At 38.4% G+C, this 19,901-nt stretch overlaps 1 protein-coding gene across 1 annotated transcript in view; it reads left to right on the forward strand.

Annotated features, from left to right (window-relative positions):
* The window catches only part of bcap31 (B cell receptor associated protein 31), a 37,739-nt gene extending 17,954 nt beyond the window's left edge, over positions 1–19,785 (forward strand). The window contains exons 6-8 of the mRNA XM_051653546.1: positions 7,962–8,091; positions 9,862–9,962; positions 17,343–19,785. Coding sequence (XP_051509506.1) covers positions 7,962–8,091; positions 9,862–9,962; positions 17,343–17,381 — 270 coding nt within the window. The 3' untranslated portion in view covers positions 17,382–19,785. The remainder of the gene's footprint in view (positions 1–7,961; positions 8,092–9,861; positions 9,963–17,342) is intronic.
* The last annotated feature ends 116 nt before the right edge of the window (positions 19,786–19,901 follow it).

A 19,901-nucleotide genomic window follows, 5' to 3' on the forward strand; every position in this document is an offset into this window, starting at 1 on the left:
ACCTACCCCACCAACAGAGTTGAACAACATAAAAAGTACACACCTCTAATTCAATTTATGTACAAAATATGGCAGTTGCAAGTGTGTTATGACAGGATTTATTCACTTTTTTATGGAGTTTTGACACACATAATCTTTCCAGGAGCACAGTGGAATGAAATAGCTCTGGTCATGTGACTATTTGCATCACTCATGCAAAAAAAGGCTGCACTGTCATTTACAAATGACAGCTCACAATACATCAAAAACTCCTTTTAGACCCCGGTCACAATTGTAACCGGTGGGATTAAATGGGTTAACCCATTTAATCCCACCGGGACAGTATAGATTACCTGCAGGGCTGCAGCAATGTCTCCAAGTTCTGCATTGGTTAGTGCACTATCAAAGAAAGACACTATGACGGAATCTTGGATACAGCAAGCAGGGTTTCCGTTAGCCAGTAATCAGTACCACTGCTACCTATGCGCATATTACGCAGTCTGCGTAAGGGCACCAACTCCCTAGGAGGGCACCAGAAACTCCACCGGCTGCCTTCACTGGCACGTTATACGTTATTCAAGGGCAGTCAATGCATGTGACAGTAGCGGCATTTGCGCGAATTGACTCACTTCTCATGAACACGGTTTATTCAAAGGGGCATATTACATGTTAACAGCATTAAAAAAAAAATTGTGCCGGTAAATGAATTTTGCGTTAACACGTTAATTTATACAGTAGAACATAACACAATGCATTTATAAGTATAATAGCGAGCAGCTAAAACTGTCAGCGACGTTATGGGCAAAAATGTATTAATGCATTTTTTTAATATAATATTATTTGTGTGCCGCGTGGCTCACGCTGGACTCTGGGTGTAGAAAATCAAAAATAATCAGGAGATTATAGAAAATAACCAAAAGCAAATGAACCTACAATACACTACAATCTGCATACAAACAAACACAAATTAACTAAAAAGAATGAATAAATAAACTGCATTGCTTTTGTCTGTTCATGTAGGCTATAGGGATTCTATAGGGCTTTACTACATTAACCGACCGCGACCAAGTCCGCTGATAAACATAAACAAATGCATGACATGACTGACGTTTTCGTTTACCTCATTCGGATATGCATGACCACACAATGGACAAGACCTGACTGATTGTGGAGGTTGAGAATTACAAAGTGTTGTACAACTCTCAGCATTTATTATAGAAGGATTTATTTTCAAAGGAAAAGGCGTGGGATACAATAGCTTCAGCAGATTTGTGCAGTATGCCTTCATGTCGTATAGTCTATATAACACCTTTTTTCAGGTTTATTAACAATGACAAAAAAATGCCGTTATTTGAATGTTTTTACTTATTTAATCATTTATGGGCTGGGTCCTGGCTAGCTCAGCGAGTATTGACACTGACTACCACCCCTGGAGTCGCAAGTTCGAATCCAGGGTGTGCTGAGTGACTCCAGCCAGGTCTCCTGAGCAACCAAATTGGCCCTGTTGCTACTGAGGGTAGAGTCACATGGGGTAACCTCCTCATGGTCATGATTAGTGGCTCTCGCTCTAAATGTGGCATGTGGTAAGTTGTGCGTGGATCGCGGAGGGTGGCATGAGCCTCCACATGTGGAGTCTCTGCGGTGTCGTGCACAACGAGCCACGTGATAAGATGCGTGGATTGACGGTCTCAGAAGCAGAGGCAACTGAGACTTGTCACCGCCATCCGGATTGAGGCAAGTAACCGCGCCACCACGAGGACCTGCTAAGTAGTAGGAACTGGGCATTCCAAATGGGAGAAAAGGGGATAAAATAATGATATTTGTTTGCGTATTAAATTACAGATATAAATTACCAGTGTGAGTAATGTATTGTGAGCTTACAAAACAGTGTGTCATTTATTTGTGCATTCTGTTACGAGCAATTGTGAGAAATATATACAAGGCGGTGTGTGAAAAAAGCTCGGAGGATCATCAGAGACTCCAACCACCCGAGACATGGGCTGTTCTCACTGCTACCATCAGGCAGGCGGTACCGCAGCATCAGGACCTGCACCAGCCGACTCCATGATAGCTTCTTCCCCCAAGCAATCAGACTTTTGAACTCTTGATCTCCCACGATCAAAATACATCAGCACTGCACTTTATTACCCTTACTCTTATATCTCACACCGGACTGTCATAAATTATGTTATTATTATATTATATTCTGTCTTAACAACTGACTATCAACTGACAGCCTGAATGTCAATACAGTACAATACTGTACATTCTATATATATATATATATATATATATATACTTTTTTATATATTTTTATTTTTATTGAATAATGTGTATCTATATAGTGCGTATTGTATACTGTACAGTGTATGTTATTATTTGTATACTGTTGAGTGTAATTATGTGTATAACAGATGTTTAAATTGTGTTGTGTTAATTTGATGTTATTGTAAATTGGTATATGTCTCATCACTGTCACGACTGCTATGTTGATCGAAACTGCACCCAAGAATTTCACACACCATTGTACTTGGGTATATGGCTATGTGACAAAGTGATTTGATTTGATTTAATTTGATTTGATCTTTCATGCTGTTAACTGCATTAATAAAATAAAGCTGAGTGTCTGGATCAGACAGTTGTTGGGTTCACTCCCCCTTCTCGAGAGGGGGTTCAGCGAAAAAAAAACAAAAACAAAAAAAAACAAAACAAAACAAAAAAAAAATGGCAGCTGGCAGCAGGTAGTGCCTGCCGATGTCTTTCGGAAGAGGAGGAGGAACCTGCTGCTGGCAGCCGCCTATCATTAGCATCCAAACAGACACAGCAGCCAATCGATAAACGAGTAACAAATGGCAACAGAAAACAGGTATTTCTCAAAGTTAGCGGTTGAGTTCGTATTATAAAATAATTATAACATATTTCTTTAATAATATGTATAAATATTGGACTAAATATAATTAGCATTGCCGTTATCAGAATCAGAATGAGCTTTATTGCCAAGTATGCTTACACATACAAGGAATTTGTCTTGGTGACAGGAGCTTCCAGTACACAACAATACAAAAACAGCAACAAGACTTTTAAAATAATTAAAATTGAATAAATAATAGATAAATATTGAAAAGAAAAAAGTATATATAGAATACACAATAGACAGTGTGTGTGTGTGTATACAGTGGTGTGAAAAAGTGTTTGCCCCCTTCCTGATTTCTTATTTTTTTTGCATGTTTGTCACACTTAAATGTTTCAGATCATCAAACAAGTTTCAATATTAGTCAAAGATAACACAAGTAAACACAAAATGCAGTTTTTAAATGAAGGTTGTTATTATTAAGGGAAAACAAAATCCAAACCTACATGGCCCTGTGTGAAAAAGTGATTGCCCCCTAAACCTAATAACTGGTTGGGCCACCCTTAGCAGCAACAACTGCAATCAAGCGTGTGCGATAACTTGCAATGAGTCTTTTACAGCGCTGTGGAGGAATTTTGGCCCACTCATCTTTGCAGAATTGTTGTAATTCAGCCACATTGGAGGGTTTTCGAGCATGAACTGCCTTTTTAAGGTCATGCCACAGCATCTCAATAGGATTCAGGTCAGGACTTTGACTAGGCCACTCCAAAGTCTTCATTTTGTTTTTCTTCAGCCATTCAGAGGTGGACTTGCTGGTGTGTTTTGGATCATTGTCCTGCTGCAGAACCCAAGTTCGCTTCAGCTTGAGGTCATGAACAGATGGCCGGATATTCTCCTCCAGGATTTTTTGGTAGACAGCAGAATTCATGGTTCCATTTACCACAGCAAGTCTTCCAGGTCCTGAAGCAGCAAAACAGCCCCAGACCATCACACTACCACCACCATATTTTACTGTTGGTATGATGTTCTTTTTCTGAAATGTGGTGTTACTTTTACGCCAGATGTAATAGGACACACACCTTCCAAAAAGTTCAACTTTTGTCTCGTCAGTCCACAGAGTATTTTCCCAAAAGTCTTGGGGATCATAAAGATGTTTTCTGGCAAAAATGAGACGAGACTTAATGTTCTTTTTGCTCAGCAGTGGTTTTCGTCTTGGAACTCTGCCATGCAGGCCATTTTTGCCCAGTCTCTTTCTTATGGTGGAGTCATGAACACTGACCTTAACTGAGGCAAGTGAGGCCTGTAGTTCTTTGGATGTTGTTGTGGGGTCTTTTGTGACCTCTTCGATGAGTCGTCGCTGCGCTCTTGGGGTAATTTTGATCGGCCGGCCACTCCTGGGAAGGTTCACCACTGTTCCATGTTTTCACCATTTGTGGATAATGGCTCTTACTGTGGTTCTCTGGAGTCCCAAAGCTTTAGAAATGGCTTTATAACCTTTTCCAGACTGATAGATCTCAATTACTTTCTTTCTCATTTGTTCCTGAATTTCTTTGGATCTCGGCATGATGTCTAGCTTTTGAAGATCTTTTGGTCTACTTCACTTTGTCAGGCAGGTCCTATTTAAGTGATTTCTTGATTGAGAACAGGTGTGGCAGTAATCAGCCCTGGGTGTGGCTAGAGAAATTGACTTAACCACAGTTATGTTTTAACAGGTGGGGCAAACACTTTTTCACACAGGGCCATGTAGGTTTGGATTTTGTTTTCCCTTAATAGTAACACCCTTCATTTAAAAACTGCATTTTGTGTTTACTTGTGTTATCTTTGAATGATATTTAAACTTGTTTGATGATCTGAAACATTTAAGTGTGACAAACTTAAGAAATCAGGAAGGGGGCAAACACTTTTTCACACCACTGTGTATATATATATATATATATATATATATATATATATATATATATATATATATACACATGCATATGCATGCATACATGCATACATACACATACATAGTGCAAATCTATATACAAATCGGTTATGTACAGTGCAAGGGAATGTAATGGCAGAAGAGGTAGGATGTGTTGGATAATATAAAAAGACTAAGCTGTGTATTGCACATTAATTATTGCTCAAGGGGGCAGTTTTAACTGTTCATGTGATGGATAGCCTGGGGGAAAAAACTGTTCCTGTGCCTGACGGTTCTGGTGCTCAGAGCTCTGATGCATCGGCCAGAAGGCAACAGTTGAAAAAGATAGTGTGCAGGGTGAGTGGGGTCCAGAGTGATTTTTTTCCAGCCTTTTTCCTCACTCTGGATGTGTATAGTTCTTGAATGGGGGGTAGGGGGCAACCAGTAAACCTCTCAGCAGTCCGAACTGTCCTTTTGTAGACTTCTGATGTCTGATTTCGTAGCTGAACCAAACCAGACAGTTATTGAAGTGCAGAGGACAGACTCAATGACTGCTGAGTAGAACTGTATCAGCAGCGCCTGTGGCAGGTTGAACTTCCTCAACTAGCAAAGGAAGTACAACCTCTGCTGGGCCTTTTTCGCAATGGAGTCAATGTGGGTCTCCCACTTCAGGTCCTGTGAGATGGTAGTGCCCAGGAACCTGAATGACTCCACTGCTGCCACAGTGAATGGTGAGGGGGGACAGTGTTGGGGGGTTCCTCCTAAAGTCCACAATCATCTCCACCATTTTGAGCGTGTTCAGCTCAAGGTTGTTTTGACTGCATCAGACAACCAGCTGTTTAACCTCCCTACTGTATGCAGACTCATCGTCATCTCAGATGAGGCCATGACGGTGTCATCTGCCAACTTCAGGAGCTTCACAGAGAGGTCCTTGGCGATGCAGTCCTTGGTGTAGAGGGAGAAGAGTAGTGGGGAGATAACACATCCCTGGGGGGCACCAGTGCTGATTGTACAGGTGCTGGAAATGTATTTCCCCTGTCTCACAAGCTGCTGCCTGTTTGTCAGAAAGCTGGTAATCCACTGACAGATAGACATGGGAACAGAGTTGGTGTAATTAAGTCCGGAGAATAGCTGGGATGATGGTATTGAAACCCGAACTGAAGTCCACAAAAAGGATCCTTGCATATGTCCCTAGTCTGTCCAGATGTTGCAGGATATGATGCAATCCCATTTTGACTGCATCATCTACAGACCTGTTTGCTCGATAAGCAAATTGAAGGGGATCTAGAAAGGGTCCAGTGATGTCCTTCAGGTGGGCAAATGACTTCATGACCACTTAGTCATTAAGTCCTGTGATTTTTGGTTTCTTTGGGATAGGGATGATAGTGGAACGTTTGAAGCAGCATGGGACTTCACACTGCTCCAGTGATCTATTGAAGATCTGTGTGAAGATGGGGGCCAGCTGGTTAGCACAGGATCTAAGACATGCAGGTGAAAAGCCATCTGGGCCCTGTGCTTTCCTTATCCTTTGTTTTCGAAAGCTGCGGCTCACATCATCTTCACAGACCTTAAGTGCAGGTTGAGTAGCAGGAGGGGGGGTTGCAGGAGGTGTTGGTGTTTGTGTGAAGTGAAGGTCAGAGTGGGTGTGGGGTGTGAGATTGGGCATTTCAAATCTACAGTAGAACACATTCAGGTCATCAGCCAGTTGTTGGTCCACCACAGGGTTGGGGGTAGGAGTCCTGTAATTCGTAAGTTGTTTCTTGCCACTCCACACTGATGCAGGGTCGTTAGCTGAAAACTTGTTTTTCAGCTTCTCAGTGTATCTTCTTTTAGCCACTCTGATTCCCTTATTCAGTGTGTTCCTGGCCTGATTGTACAAGACTTTATCCCCAACTCTGTAAGCATCCTCTTTGGCCTGATGAAGCTGCCTGAGTTCTGCTGTAAACCATGGTTTGTCATTGTTAAATGTTAAATAAGTCCTAGTAGGAATGCACATATCCTCACAGAAAGTGATATATGATGTAACAGTATCTGTGAGCTCGTCCAGGTCTGTGGCTGCAGCCTCAAAAACACTCCAATCAGTGCAGTCAAAGCAGGCTTGTAGTTCCAGCTCTGCATCGTTGGTCCATCTCTTTACAGTCCTTACTACAGGCTTAGCAGATTTTAATTTCTGTCTGTAGGTTGGAAGAAGATGAACCAGACAGTGATCAGATAGTTCCAAAGCTGCTCTAGGAACAAAGCGATATGCATCCTTTATTGTTGTGTAGCAATGATCCAGTATGTTCCTGTCTCTGGTGGGGCATGTAATGTGCTGTTTGTATTTGGGCAGCTCACGTGTGAGGTTTTCTTTGTTAAAATCCCCAAGAATAATAATAACTGAGTCCGGGTATTGTTGTTCCATGTCTGTGATTTGATCAGCCAGCTGTTGCAGCGTGGCATTCAAACACGCATTTGGCGCGATGTAAACACTCACCAGAAAAAAACGGGGAAAACTCCAGCGGCAAATAGAAAGGCTTACAGTTAATAAAGAGCACTTCCAAATTAGGACAGCACAAATTCTTTAACATTGTTACATCTGTACACCAACTTCCATTGATGTAAAAGCATGTTCCACAAAAAACATTTAGAAATTTTGTCAACACTCCATAATTAAGCTGCATTTTGTATTGCTAGTGTTAAACAAGCCCTTAATTAAAGCTATTAAGCTAGTCATATGACAATCCCCAATGGGATTATAAAAGGAAATATCTTAAGTAAACCAAAGACGACATTCCAGAAGCATGGTTTTATTTGAAACGTGTTCAGTTTTACCTTTTTGTTAGAGCTTTCAGCAAATTTAACATTGGTGCTTTTATTATGGAGGAAGAGACTACTTCCCATCAAGCATGTGAGTGATTGGCTGTTTCAACGACAAGCCCCTCCCTCTTCTGGCTATTTTGGCAGGTACTTCCGGCTGCCATTGACTGCTGCCAGCTGCTGATTTTTCTCTGAAACCTTACTGCCCTTCTCCCCTCACTCCATGGCTGATCATGCCCACTTTGAGTGCATCTTTTAAAAATGTGGTGAGAGCTCAACTGTGCTAAAAATAAAGAGGGTGTTGCAACCCTTTAAGCTTCTCATTTCTGCTTTTAAACCCTCCCAAAATTTTCCCCATTCACTTCCATTGTATGTGCCTCACTGTAACCTCGATTTTTGATATGACTAACGCTGACTGTGTTTTGGTAGAAACTGTGGCAAGCGGGCGTGGAAGTGCCTGAAGTGGGCGGGAAGGCCAAAAGCGGCGCAGAAGAGGAGAAGAGAGATCTGAAGGAAGAGGTCAGACAACTGAAGGATGAACTCGAAGCAACTAAGAAAGGTACCGAATCCCTTGTGAATGACTCCCACTGGAGTGCATGCTTAAATTCAATGGTGTAAATATATTTAAAAGAATGAAGCATGCTCAATTAGTTCCGGCTCCAAAATCTGATTGAATGAGCCTTGTTCAAAGTTGTTGTTAATGGCGTATGTAAAGTATTCAGATTATCAGTCAGTCGGCCAAAATACAAAATAAACCCCAAAAGGGTCTTGTATCATCCTGAAGAGGTTTATTTTGCGATAATGACTGCCTGACTGTAGATTATCCCACTTTTTACATGGCTACTTAAATAATTAAATGGACATGAAATATTAATTGGAGTTGAAATGACATTATTATTACTATTTGTGAAGAAAGAGACTACAGAGTCTCCAGAAACGACTGAATTCCACCTCCGGTTTGCATCTGAGGTCTGTAAGGTGTTTAAGTTGTGAAATTGACTGATTGTTCATTAACCCGCTTATAACAAGACAGTTTGGTAAATAAATAAATTAATGGGTGAAATATTGAAGTTGAAGTTATTTTATAGCTTACCGCTGAGTGATAAGAGAAGTAGGAAAGATGATTCGCAATACCCTGAAATATTCCTGGTGAAATATCACTTTATGCCCGGATGTGTGGTCATTATTAGTGGTCGGCCGATAAATCGTCCGATATTCGGAATTGTTTAATTATCGGTATTGGCTATTAATTTTTTCGTTTGGAGGATTCATTTCTCAAGCCGCGACGGCACAGAGAATCGCTTGCTTGCACATGAAGGAGCCTTCTGAGACATGTAAACGACCAATCACAGTTCGTTTTGTTGTTAAGTGCCATCGTGTTACCAGTGGGACTTAGGCTATTATAAAACACGCTTCAGAAGAAGATATATGATAACTCCACAGGAAGAAAACTGATTTGCGCAAGTTTCGTGAGGTTTGTGAATTAAATCTGTTTAAAGAGATATTGAGGTTTATTGATGAGGAATACAATTTAAAATTTAAAATTATCGGCAGCTATCGGCAGAGATATTGCCGATAACCGATAGTTTCAACAAAGCAACTATCGGCACCGATTAAGCAGTAAAACCGATATATCAGTCTACCTCTAGTTTTGGTATTTGTCAATAAAGTACATTGTGGAAGAATCTGACAGAAAGTTCAGAGGAATCCAAAACCCAATTTTAGGGTTAAGACTACAAGTAATTTGGCCCTTCTTATGACCCTATAATGAGCAACACAAGATGATAACAGCAGCAGAACATGTCTCCTCACAGGAATGAAGCTTGATTCCCGCACCCCCTTTTAATACATATACAGTACACTGTATTTTGATGATGCTGAAGAGTAGACTCAAGGTCTCCTGTCTTAATGACATTATGGTGGGTAGGCGGTTATGAAAAAGCACTTTTTTTGGGGCGATGCATAACACTTCATTTAATCAACACATTTCATGTGTTGTTTTGAGTCAGCAATGAGCTATCACTTTGTTGCACACCTGTTTATTATTGTGGTATCAATGATTTCAGGTTTAATCATCCTTAAACATCATGCAAAAAATAAATGGTAGTTTACGTGCAATCAGACAGTCTCCTTGTGTCTAAGTGGATGGTTCTTGGCCAGAATAAACTATAAAGTGGACCAGACTGTCAATAGTCATAATCTAGCAATGTAAGACTACTGTAATCCTTTGAAATTACAGTTTTAGATTCAAGGCTTGCAAAGATATAAATCTAGATGTCTGAATCATGTTTTTGCTGACTTTCAACGCTGTTTGCTTGTGTGTGTGCAGCTCTTCAGAAGTCTGACAGTGATGTGAAGGCCATGAAGAAGCAGGCAGAGAACCTCACAACAGAGTACGACCGTCTGCTGGAGGAACATGCCAAATTGCAGGTCAGTGCTCAAGCATGTGTCACACCCCTAACATCTTTCCCACAAACACAGTAACCATGGCTCTGTTCCAAACTGAGATGCCTCAGTGTCTACAAGAGCAGAAACCTTCTAAGGCAACATTATGGAAGTATATTAATGACAAATGTTTTTAAAACAAAAAGCACAATAAATTGAACTATTGAAAAATAAATACATTGCATTAATAGTGCTTGCATTTTTTGGGGATGCAATTTCATATGTTTGTATATAGTGGTTGACCGATATATCACAGAGGCCGATAAATCGGCCAATGTTCTGACTATAGTAATTATCGAATCGGACGATACATTTTCCCGTTTGGCCGGTTTGTTTCTTGAGGGCGCCGAGAATCGCCTGCTTGCATGTGAAGCGACTGAGACATGTAAACGACCAGTCATGGTTCGTTTTCTTATGTGCCATCGTGTTACTACAATAATAGACCGGTGTGCAACACAGTCTCATTTAAATGGTCCACATTTCAGAGCCACGGCAGATGCATTTGAGCTCATAATGTTAAAGTGCTCACCTGTTTCATTCTCCCTCTCTCTTCTCAACTGTTCCCTGTAACTTTTAACTGACTTGTCTAGAGCCCGACCGATACAGATTTTAGAGGGGGAAAATTCACCAATTACCGATATGGTAGCCGATATAGTTAATTTTTGATCTGGAATGAAAACAGACCTTTCCTATGTGGATTGCGCACTGATTTCGCACCAGTATGACTATGCAAAGGTACTCAGAAGGCTTCTTTCTTAAACAAATAATTTATATTAAAGTCAATTGCTGACCATTTAAATAAAGAATAAATACAAATAAAATAAATAGTTAAATAAACATCAGTAGTACTGTTTAGTATCAGTCAAATGCTGACTATTTTAATACTGCCAGTCAGTTAGGGACAGGTTGAAAAATAGTAAGCATTTACACCTGCGAGTCAAGAGATAAACAGCGGTAGTGGTGTAACACCGTATTCTGCTATACAAGTTCAGGGGGAACTTTCAACGGTGGAAAACCAGACTTTTAAATATTACATTTTGTAAATGCAACGACTGGAATTGTTCGGTTGAAGGGGGTACCAAATTGCGAATCCTAAATAAAACAGTTTGGTGAATACATGTTTACACATTAGCTTCCACTCAGCTGACAAGGTATGAAAGTAGCGACATGGTTAGCTAGTTAGCTATAAGCTCGTTGTCATGGAGAGTAAAAGATGGATGTTGTTTATTTACTTTCCAGCATTGCATCTCACCAACTAGGTAACAACGTAGCACTCAATCAACACACAACAGACACAATCCACCACCACACCATTGTCTCATGAGCTGCAAAAAGATGCTCTAATGCTTAACTTTCAATCTCCAACATATTGACTGCACTGACAAACTATAGCTGGCTAACAGCAAACAGATGTGTTAAACATGAGTGACATGGTTGTCAGGGACAGGGTTAACGTTATATTAGTTATATTGAAAAGGGAAAATGATGGGGTCATTGTTTAATAACTTTACTGCCCAGAGCATGCTCTGTTGGACAAACTACGTTATGACACCAACTCTAAATCAACTCTAAATAATATCGGCTGACCGATAAATCGGTCGGGCACTAGTCTTGTCTAACAATAAAAAGGCAAATATCAATAAAACTAATATCATATACCGTCTGCAAATATGCGCATATCTCATTTAAATAGATGTAATAAACAAACCTCACACAACTTCAGCAGATCCAGCATCCTGTGGAGCGCTTATATAGTTCCCTGTCACTTTTAACTTACTTTTCTAATGATAAAAGGCAAATATCAATAAAACTTGTATTATATACCATTTGCAAATATGCAGATATCTCATTTAAACAGATGTAATTCACAAACCTCACGAAAATCCAGCATTTTCTTCCCGTTGAGCGCTCATCTAATATCTTCCTCTGAAATGCATATTCCATCAGCCAGAATCAAAAACTTCAGGATCAGGATCAAATGTTCCTCTGATTCACAAATCATGATGGTCACTCCGTGTCAATCCAAGCAGGCGATCCAGGCTGTTTAAACTGTCAGGAGATTGCTGCTGCTCGCGCTGAGTGCAACTTCAAGGCTGTGTCCGAAACCAGGAAAATGCTGCCTTCGGAGGCTGTATATGGAGGTACGATGAAAATAAGGTGCTTTTCAAACTGTTCGGAGACCAGTTTCCTTAAGAGTTCCTTTCATTTAAAACAGATGTCAGTTAAGCCATTAACTGAATAGGCAGCAAGGTAGCAAGTCAGCTGCCTACGTTTTCGGATGCGGCCCAAGGTAAAAGCGCTTCACGTGTGCTATAAGTAAGTGTCTTATTCATTATGCATTGTATTTACAATCGTTTTGATTCGGTATTTTTTTTTTGAGTAAATGCGATTGCTAACGTGGACATGCCATTCATGGTTGCTGGACTACTGTGTGTACTGTTATTTCCTTGTTCCTAATATATTAACAATTTCTTCATGTGCAAATGAATTACAAAAATGTGATGATTAAAAAGAAATCTGAAGAAACTGCTATCTACCATTTAAAATACATTATTATTTTTTAGTTTTGAGTGAAATTGAGTAAATTTAGTGCTAAATAAGCGTTTATATATTTTTTAGCAATTTTATGTGTGTTATTTACTATATTAAATTGTGTGATATTTCGGCATTGTATCGGCCTATCAGCCACCCTGCTCTCTGGATGTCGGCATCGGCCATTAAAAAACCCATATCAGTCAACCACTAGTTGTATATTCATAAGCTGTGAATATTTCAATTGAAAACAGGTTAAAATTCGGTTGGAAATTCAACCTTGAACATAATTAGAAGTACATACGTTACCACCACTACTGTACTTTTTATTCTTAGAAATATGCAAGTTGGGATTCTGAGAATTATTTTTTGTAATTTATCTAAACTGGCCTCATTTTAGGGGATTGAAATCACATTCATTTTTGTGTTTGACACTGATTTTTACTCTAAAGGCGTGTCAAATTTGCTGTTATACAAACAGAAGGTTACAAAACAGAACATCTAACCAGTTAATACTGGTTCAGCTTCTACCACAAAATCATATTTGAACCATAAGGACAATTCCTGTGTAATTAAAGTTTTATCCCTAGACCTGGTTAGAAGAAAACATATCCAGCAAACTCCATGTCTCCGAGATCTTTTGGGTGTCATGTATGCAAAACTAAGGGTCAGTGACTTTGGCACGTGACTAGTTGGCAACCGTTAACACGTGAGTCTTGTTTAAAAGAAATAGATGGCTTCTTGTGGGGTATGACATCAGTATCCCAAGTGAAGTTTGAAATTACAGATGTGTTGACATCAGCCTGTTTCTAAAATTGAAAGCCACGGTACATTGAATCAGATATTAGTATAAAAGATCATTTCAACACATCTCTAAAATAAATTGTGAGATCAAATCACATGTAGCTAAAATAAAAAATAAAAACTTCAGTCTTTTATATGTACAGCTGTGCTCAAAAGTTTGCATACCCTGGCAGAAATTGTGAAAATTTGGCATTGATTTTGAAAATATGACTGATCATGCAAAAATCTGTCTTTTATTTAAGGATAGTGATCATATGAAGCCATTTATTATCACATAGTTGTTTGGCTCCTTTTTAAATCATAATGATAACAGAAATCACCCAAATGACCCTGATCAAAAGTTTATATACCCTTGAATGTTTGGCCTTGTTACAGACACACAAGGTGACACACACAGGTTTAAATGGCAATTAAAGGTTAATTTCCCACAACTGTAGCTTTTTAAATAGCAATTATTTTCTGTGTATAAATAGTCAATGAGTTTGTTAGCTCTCACGTGGATGCACTGAGCAGGCTAGATACTGAGCGATGGGGAGCAGAAAAGAACTGTCAAAAGACCTGCGTAACAAGGTAATGGAACTTTATAAAGATGGAAAAGGATATAAAAAGATATCCAAAGCCTTGAAAATGCCAGTCAGTACTGTTCAATCACTTATTAAGAAGTGGAAAATTCAGGGATCTCTTGATACCAAGCCAAGGTCAGGTAGACCAAGAAAGATTTCAGCCACAACTGCCAGAAGAATTGTTCAGGTTACAAAGAAAAACCCACAGGTAACCTCAGGAGAAATACAGGCTGCTCTGGAAAAAGATGGTGTGGTTGTTTCAAGGAGCACAATACGGCAATACTTGAACAAAAATGAGCTGCATGGTAGAGTTGCCAGAAAGAAGCCTTTACTGCGTCGATGCCACAAAAAAGCCTGGTTACAATATGCCCGACAACACCTTGACACGCCTCACAGCTTCTGGCACACTGTAATTTGGAGTGACGAGACCAAAATAGAGCTTTATGGTCACAACCATAAGCGCTATGTTTGGAGAGGGGTCAACAAGGCCTATAGTGAAAAGAATACCATCCCCACTGTGAAGCATGGTGGTGGCTCACTGATGTTTTGGGGGTGTGTGAGCTCTAAAGGCACGGGGAATCTTGTGAAAATTGATGGCAAGATGAATGCAGCATGTTATCAGAAAATACTGGCAGACAATTTGCATTCTTCTGCATGAAAGCTGCGCATGGGACGCTCTTGGACTTTCCAGTACGACACTGACCCTAAGCACAAGGCCAAGTTGACCCTCCAGTGGTTACAGCAGAAAAAGGTGAAGGTTCTGGAGTGGCCATCACACTCTCCTGACCTTAATATCATCGAGCCACTCTGGGGAGATCTCAAACATGCGGTTCATGCAAGATGACCAAAGACTTTGCATGACCTGGAGGCATTTTGCCAAGACGAATGGGCAGCTATACCACCTGCAAGAATTTGGGTCTTCATAGACAACTATTACAAAAGACTGCACGCTGTCATTGATGCTAAAGGGGGCAATACACAGTATTAAGAACTAAGGGTGTGCAGACTTTTGAACAGGGGTCATTTCATTTTTTCTTTGTTGCCATGTTTTGTTTTATGATTGTGCCATTCTGTTATAACCTACAGTTGAATACGAATCCCATAAGAAATAAAAGAAATGTGTTTTGCCTGCTCACTCATGTTTTCTTTAAAAATGGTACATATATTACCAATTCTCCAAGGGTATGCAAACTTCTGAGCACAACTGTATGTATTTATGTATGAACTATAAATGTGTATTTGCACTAAAAAGGCTTAAAGTGTATTTTTTTTAATTTTCAATCATTTCTACCAAACAGTTGTTATTGTTAGGAAGATTCTAAATGTTTAATGTGACAAGTAAAATTTAAATATAGTACAAATATAATTAAACAATCAAGGCATGTTTTTAGCTTTTTGTTGTTTTGTTTTTCATTTTTCTCTAAATTAACACCACATTAATTATTTTTGTTTATATGCACCAATTTAACAATGCAATTTAATAAACAGCAATATTTACCTGCATACATTTAACTGAAACATTTTAAAGCAAGTAAAATGCCACACGTGGACTTCAGTGAACATTTTTGAGTAATGACGCACGCAAATCACTGATCCAGTGCACAAATGGACAGTTTGAAATAACTGATTCGCAGAAGTGAATCAAACGTTCCAACTCTAACGCTGTTTTTGCTACTGAGGGTTAGATGTCTTACACAAGAAGCAGATGTAAAACTAGTTTACTGACATGATCTATGGGAAACCTGAATTGTGAAATTAAAATATTGTGATATACACAAAATAATTTTTTTTGTTTATCATAAGTATTAAAAAAATCACCCAGCCCTAGTAAATAACCATAGAAAGTTGTTTTTCTGTTATTAGATGTATTCAATTATAATCTGCTATTAAAACTTCACAGATGTTTTTCTGAAGATGATCTCATCCTCTTATCATAGACGCTTATCTCTTTCATTTATTTCACTAAACTCAATGCACCTGCTTACTTCCCTATTCACTGGAAACATTACTTTTATGACTGCAGTGGTCCTCTTGTGTGTGTGGTGTGTGTTTGTGTGTGTCTGTGTATGTGGAGGTGGGGTAATGTGAGAAAGCGAGTGGCTGTTATAGAGATGGGCCTCTTTCGTTTACATATAAATCGTCAGCTCATAAGAGGCTGTGACTCATGAACATGTGCTGCATTTATTGCATGTTGCACACGCAGCATACAGCAGCCGTGTCGACAAGGTGCTTACTGTTTCATGCACGTCACAGCGCTGCAGAAAGATCCCTTTGAAAATCCTGGTTATACACAATACAATAAAGGAAAATGTATAATATCACAATACCAAAACATTTTAATGGTGTGTGTGTGTGTGTGTGTGTGTGTGTATGTGTATATATATATATATATATATATATATATATATATATATATATATATATATATATATATAACACACACAATACAATAAAAGGAAAATGTATTTATCAAAATAATATCACAATACCAATTGTTTATATAAAAATTGTATTTTGATAAATACATTTTCCTTTTATTGTATTGCTAAATAAATAAATACGGTAATGAAAAGCATCCTGTCCGAGCATATTTTTATAATTTGAGCATACATTAAACAAATACTACCATAATGTACAATTCTACTTTATAATTTAAATAATATCTTGTTGTTGTTTTTCACATTGCAGAAGCCAGCTGATAATTGGGGGTATAAAATGTGCTTAATTGTCATGAAAATAATGTCAATGCATAGACATTTTAATAGTTAGAAAAATAGCTAAATATTAGTATTTATTATATATTTTATTTAATATATGTATTATATACAATATAAATGTAGAATTGTATTTTTTATAGCCATTTCTTGATAGTTTTCATGAGATTCACCCCTTTCCTATTAACTGACACATTTTGTGACAAATCCATTTACCTTCTAATTCAATGCAAATCTATTTAACAGGTGTGACGTCTGTGTTAAGCACATTAGGAAGACTATGAAAAATATGCATTTTATCAATATTTAGCATTCATTGAAGTTCTTTTGGAAAGTACATAAATGCAGATGTGACACATCTATGATGTTTTTTTAATCCACATCAATATTTTAAGTTAAACTTTAGAAATTTGTAAGACATATATTTTAGATGCTGTAACTGGTAAGCATTTCTTTTTATATTTTCTCACTTTTGAATCACCTTTTTGTTGTTCATTAGTTTTGCAGTATGGCAAATGTATTTTTAAAAGTAAATATATTTCATGTGGTCTCTACATTAATATTAAATCCTTAAAACTGCATGTATAATAATGATACAAGATTAGAAATAAAAATTCTAATTAGAAATGCTTGTAATGTCATGTCAACTACCCAAAGAAATCACTGGCCAAATCCTTGAGGATTGTGTAAATCTTTGAGCTAGTAGGGGATGTTGAATATTCAACTTCTTTCTTTCCTGTCTCTGAACACAGGCCAAATGTGATGCTCAGCAGGATAAGAAATCCGACTGAACGAATACCACAGTGCACGCTCTCTTTCCTGCATCCTCATTGGCTGACAGCAGCTCCGCTGGGCCGTGCATCACTCCTCTGGCGTCTGAGTGTAAGAACAGGGTTCCATCACGTATAAATGTGTTTAATACATGATTTATTAAACACCTACAGGTTTTTGACACACTGTAAAATGTTTTCTTTCTATTTTTGTTGTGATTTTCTGGTTTTTAATGTTTATTTCTAGAGTTTTGGTCATAAAGACAGCATAAAATGTCCAGTTTGGAGTTAATAATTGAATGTTCACTGACATGTGTATTACACTGAATGTGATCTTGACGTGTCAGTGTGTAAGCACAGTTAATAATTTGGCCTCATTTATGAAACAAAACTTGTAACTGTAAATCATTCATAAAGCCATTTTTTTTCTAAATTGAATGTGTGTTTAATGTGACAGTTAATGTGAGAACACTTTCTTTCTGCTTGTGTTTCATGAACGAGGCCTGTTGTTTTAAAAGGACCAAGAAAAACTTAACCGCATGACGATAAGAGGTTTGAGTCAAAATGTCAAGAAATTCGTAATTCATTCATAATTGTTGTTTAAAACTAGTTGCTTTATTTTTTTTGTCTTTACAAGAAACCTTTGCTCTTTCCTTACTGTGAATTTGGATATTTAGTTGTAGTGCAAATGCATGCCTTGGTTAATTTTAGACTGTTGATTTACAGGGCTCCACATTACACTATACACCCAATAAACAGCTGCTGTAAGCAATATTTTTATTTTTTTTCATGGAAAGGTATGCCAAAAATTTTACTACTACCTGAAAGATATTAATGACAATGATGCTTTCTGCCTGTCAATCATTTTGCGTGTTCTCATAATATTGTAGTTGCAGTGAATTATTGAGACATAATGCCATTTTTATGCCATGCTGCTCATAACAGTTGTCCGCTGAGGGCGCTATTTTGCTGCTGCTGTTGTTTTTGACAACCGTTTCTGCTCGTGATGGTCTTAATAAAGCTCATTTGGTATCTTTGGAGTGCGGCATTTTGGGAAGAGGGGGCATGGCTTATCCAAAGGCTTAGAAAATTCTAGAATGGCTAAAATCGCTTACAGCACCTTTAAAGGTATAGTTCCACCAAAAATGAAAATTGTTGTCGTAGGAGCCAAATGTAATGATTCTTCAAACCACTAGATGGCGGTGTGCACCACTGGTGTGGGTGTGGTCACCTGTTAATATCACATGGTATTTAAACTTCCCCTGGGTTGTATCAGGAGGGACAGGTGGCGGGAACATATGGTTCTTACCATAGATCCACATGCTTTAAAACTCTGTACGATATATATTTCATTAAATGGACAACGAAGCGTTTGAAATGGATATTGTTGTGTGGACGTTGTTTATTCAAAACTATGAGTAAAGAACATCTTACCACCTTGCCCTGGCTTATAGGAAAAAGCCACTACAGTCGTCATTTACAAATGTCTGTTGTTGTCAAACCCATATCATTTTATGTCCTCAGTGGAACACAGAAGGAGATGTTAAATGCAATGAAAGTGAATGGTGTTCCATAGAACGAGTTTTGAGGGTGAGTAGATGATAACAGAATTTTTATTTTTGGGTGGACTATCCCTTTAAAACAGAAAATCCCTCCAGTTTACCATCAACCAGCTTTGCTTTTTATTTTTGGCCATTGCCCGTCTTGTCCTCGATGCTATTGGAAGATATCCTCGTGTTATTTGTCCTGGGTGTGGGATAGCTTCCGTATTCCAGTCTAACATTTTATACTTCCCATAATACTTCCATGGAAAAAGTGTTTGTGTTCCATGGAAGATTGAAAGTCATAAATGAGGACAGAATTTCCTTTTTTGGGTGGACTATCCACTTTAAACTCTTTTCACTTGCCATTGCTGGTAATATTCACGATTGTTTACGATCTAATATTTTACACATTGTTAAATGCTCTTGGTTTCTTTGGTGAATGTCACATTAGTCTAGCATATGTAAATGTATAGCTTGGAAATCTTACAGCACTGACACTTGAAAAGGTTGGAATCATCCAACATAATGACATCACTGGCAAGTTTAAATTGGGTAGTGTAGGAACGCCGTTTGTGCTTTTTGGGCTTGCATGGGGAAAGGTCATTGGCTCGGTGACATGCTGTTAGATAATTCCGATTCAAGACCTCCTGGGCTGTTAGCAATCATTACAATGTGGGGAATGCCGTCTGCTACCATGACGATGGTTTATGGTTTTGTTCGCTCTACGAATGGCTACATTAGTGAAACGTTACCAGAGCAACAAATGAGTCACAAAATGTCAATGTATACATTAAGATGGAGGTATCTGGACGATAGATGACAGCAAATGCAACTCTCATGTTATGTCATGTAATTACCAAACAAATAAATAAATAAACATACTGTTAAGGGGCCTCTTTCTTTGTAGCTTGTTCTTATTAATTTCAGTGTATCTTTTTATTTTAATCTGCTTTATGAAATAAAACTTGCACTGTAATGGCAATGATGGAATAAACAA

The sequence above is a fragment of the Myxocyprinus asiaticus genome, chromosome 24, assembly GCF_019703515.2.
Source record: "Myxocyprinus asiaticus isolate MX2 ecotype Aquarium Trade chromosome 24, UBuf_Myxa_2, whole genome shotgun sequence".
Taxonomy (NCBI): domain Eukaryota; kingdom Metazoa; phylum Chordata; class Actinopteri; order Cypriniformes; family Catostomidae; genus Myxocyprinus; species Myxocyprinus asiaticus.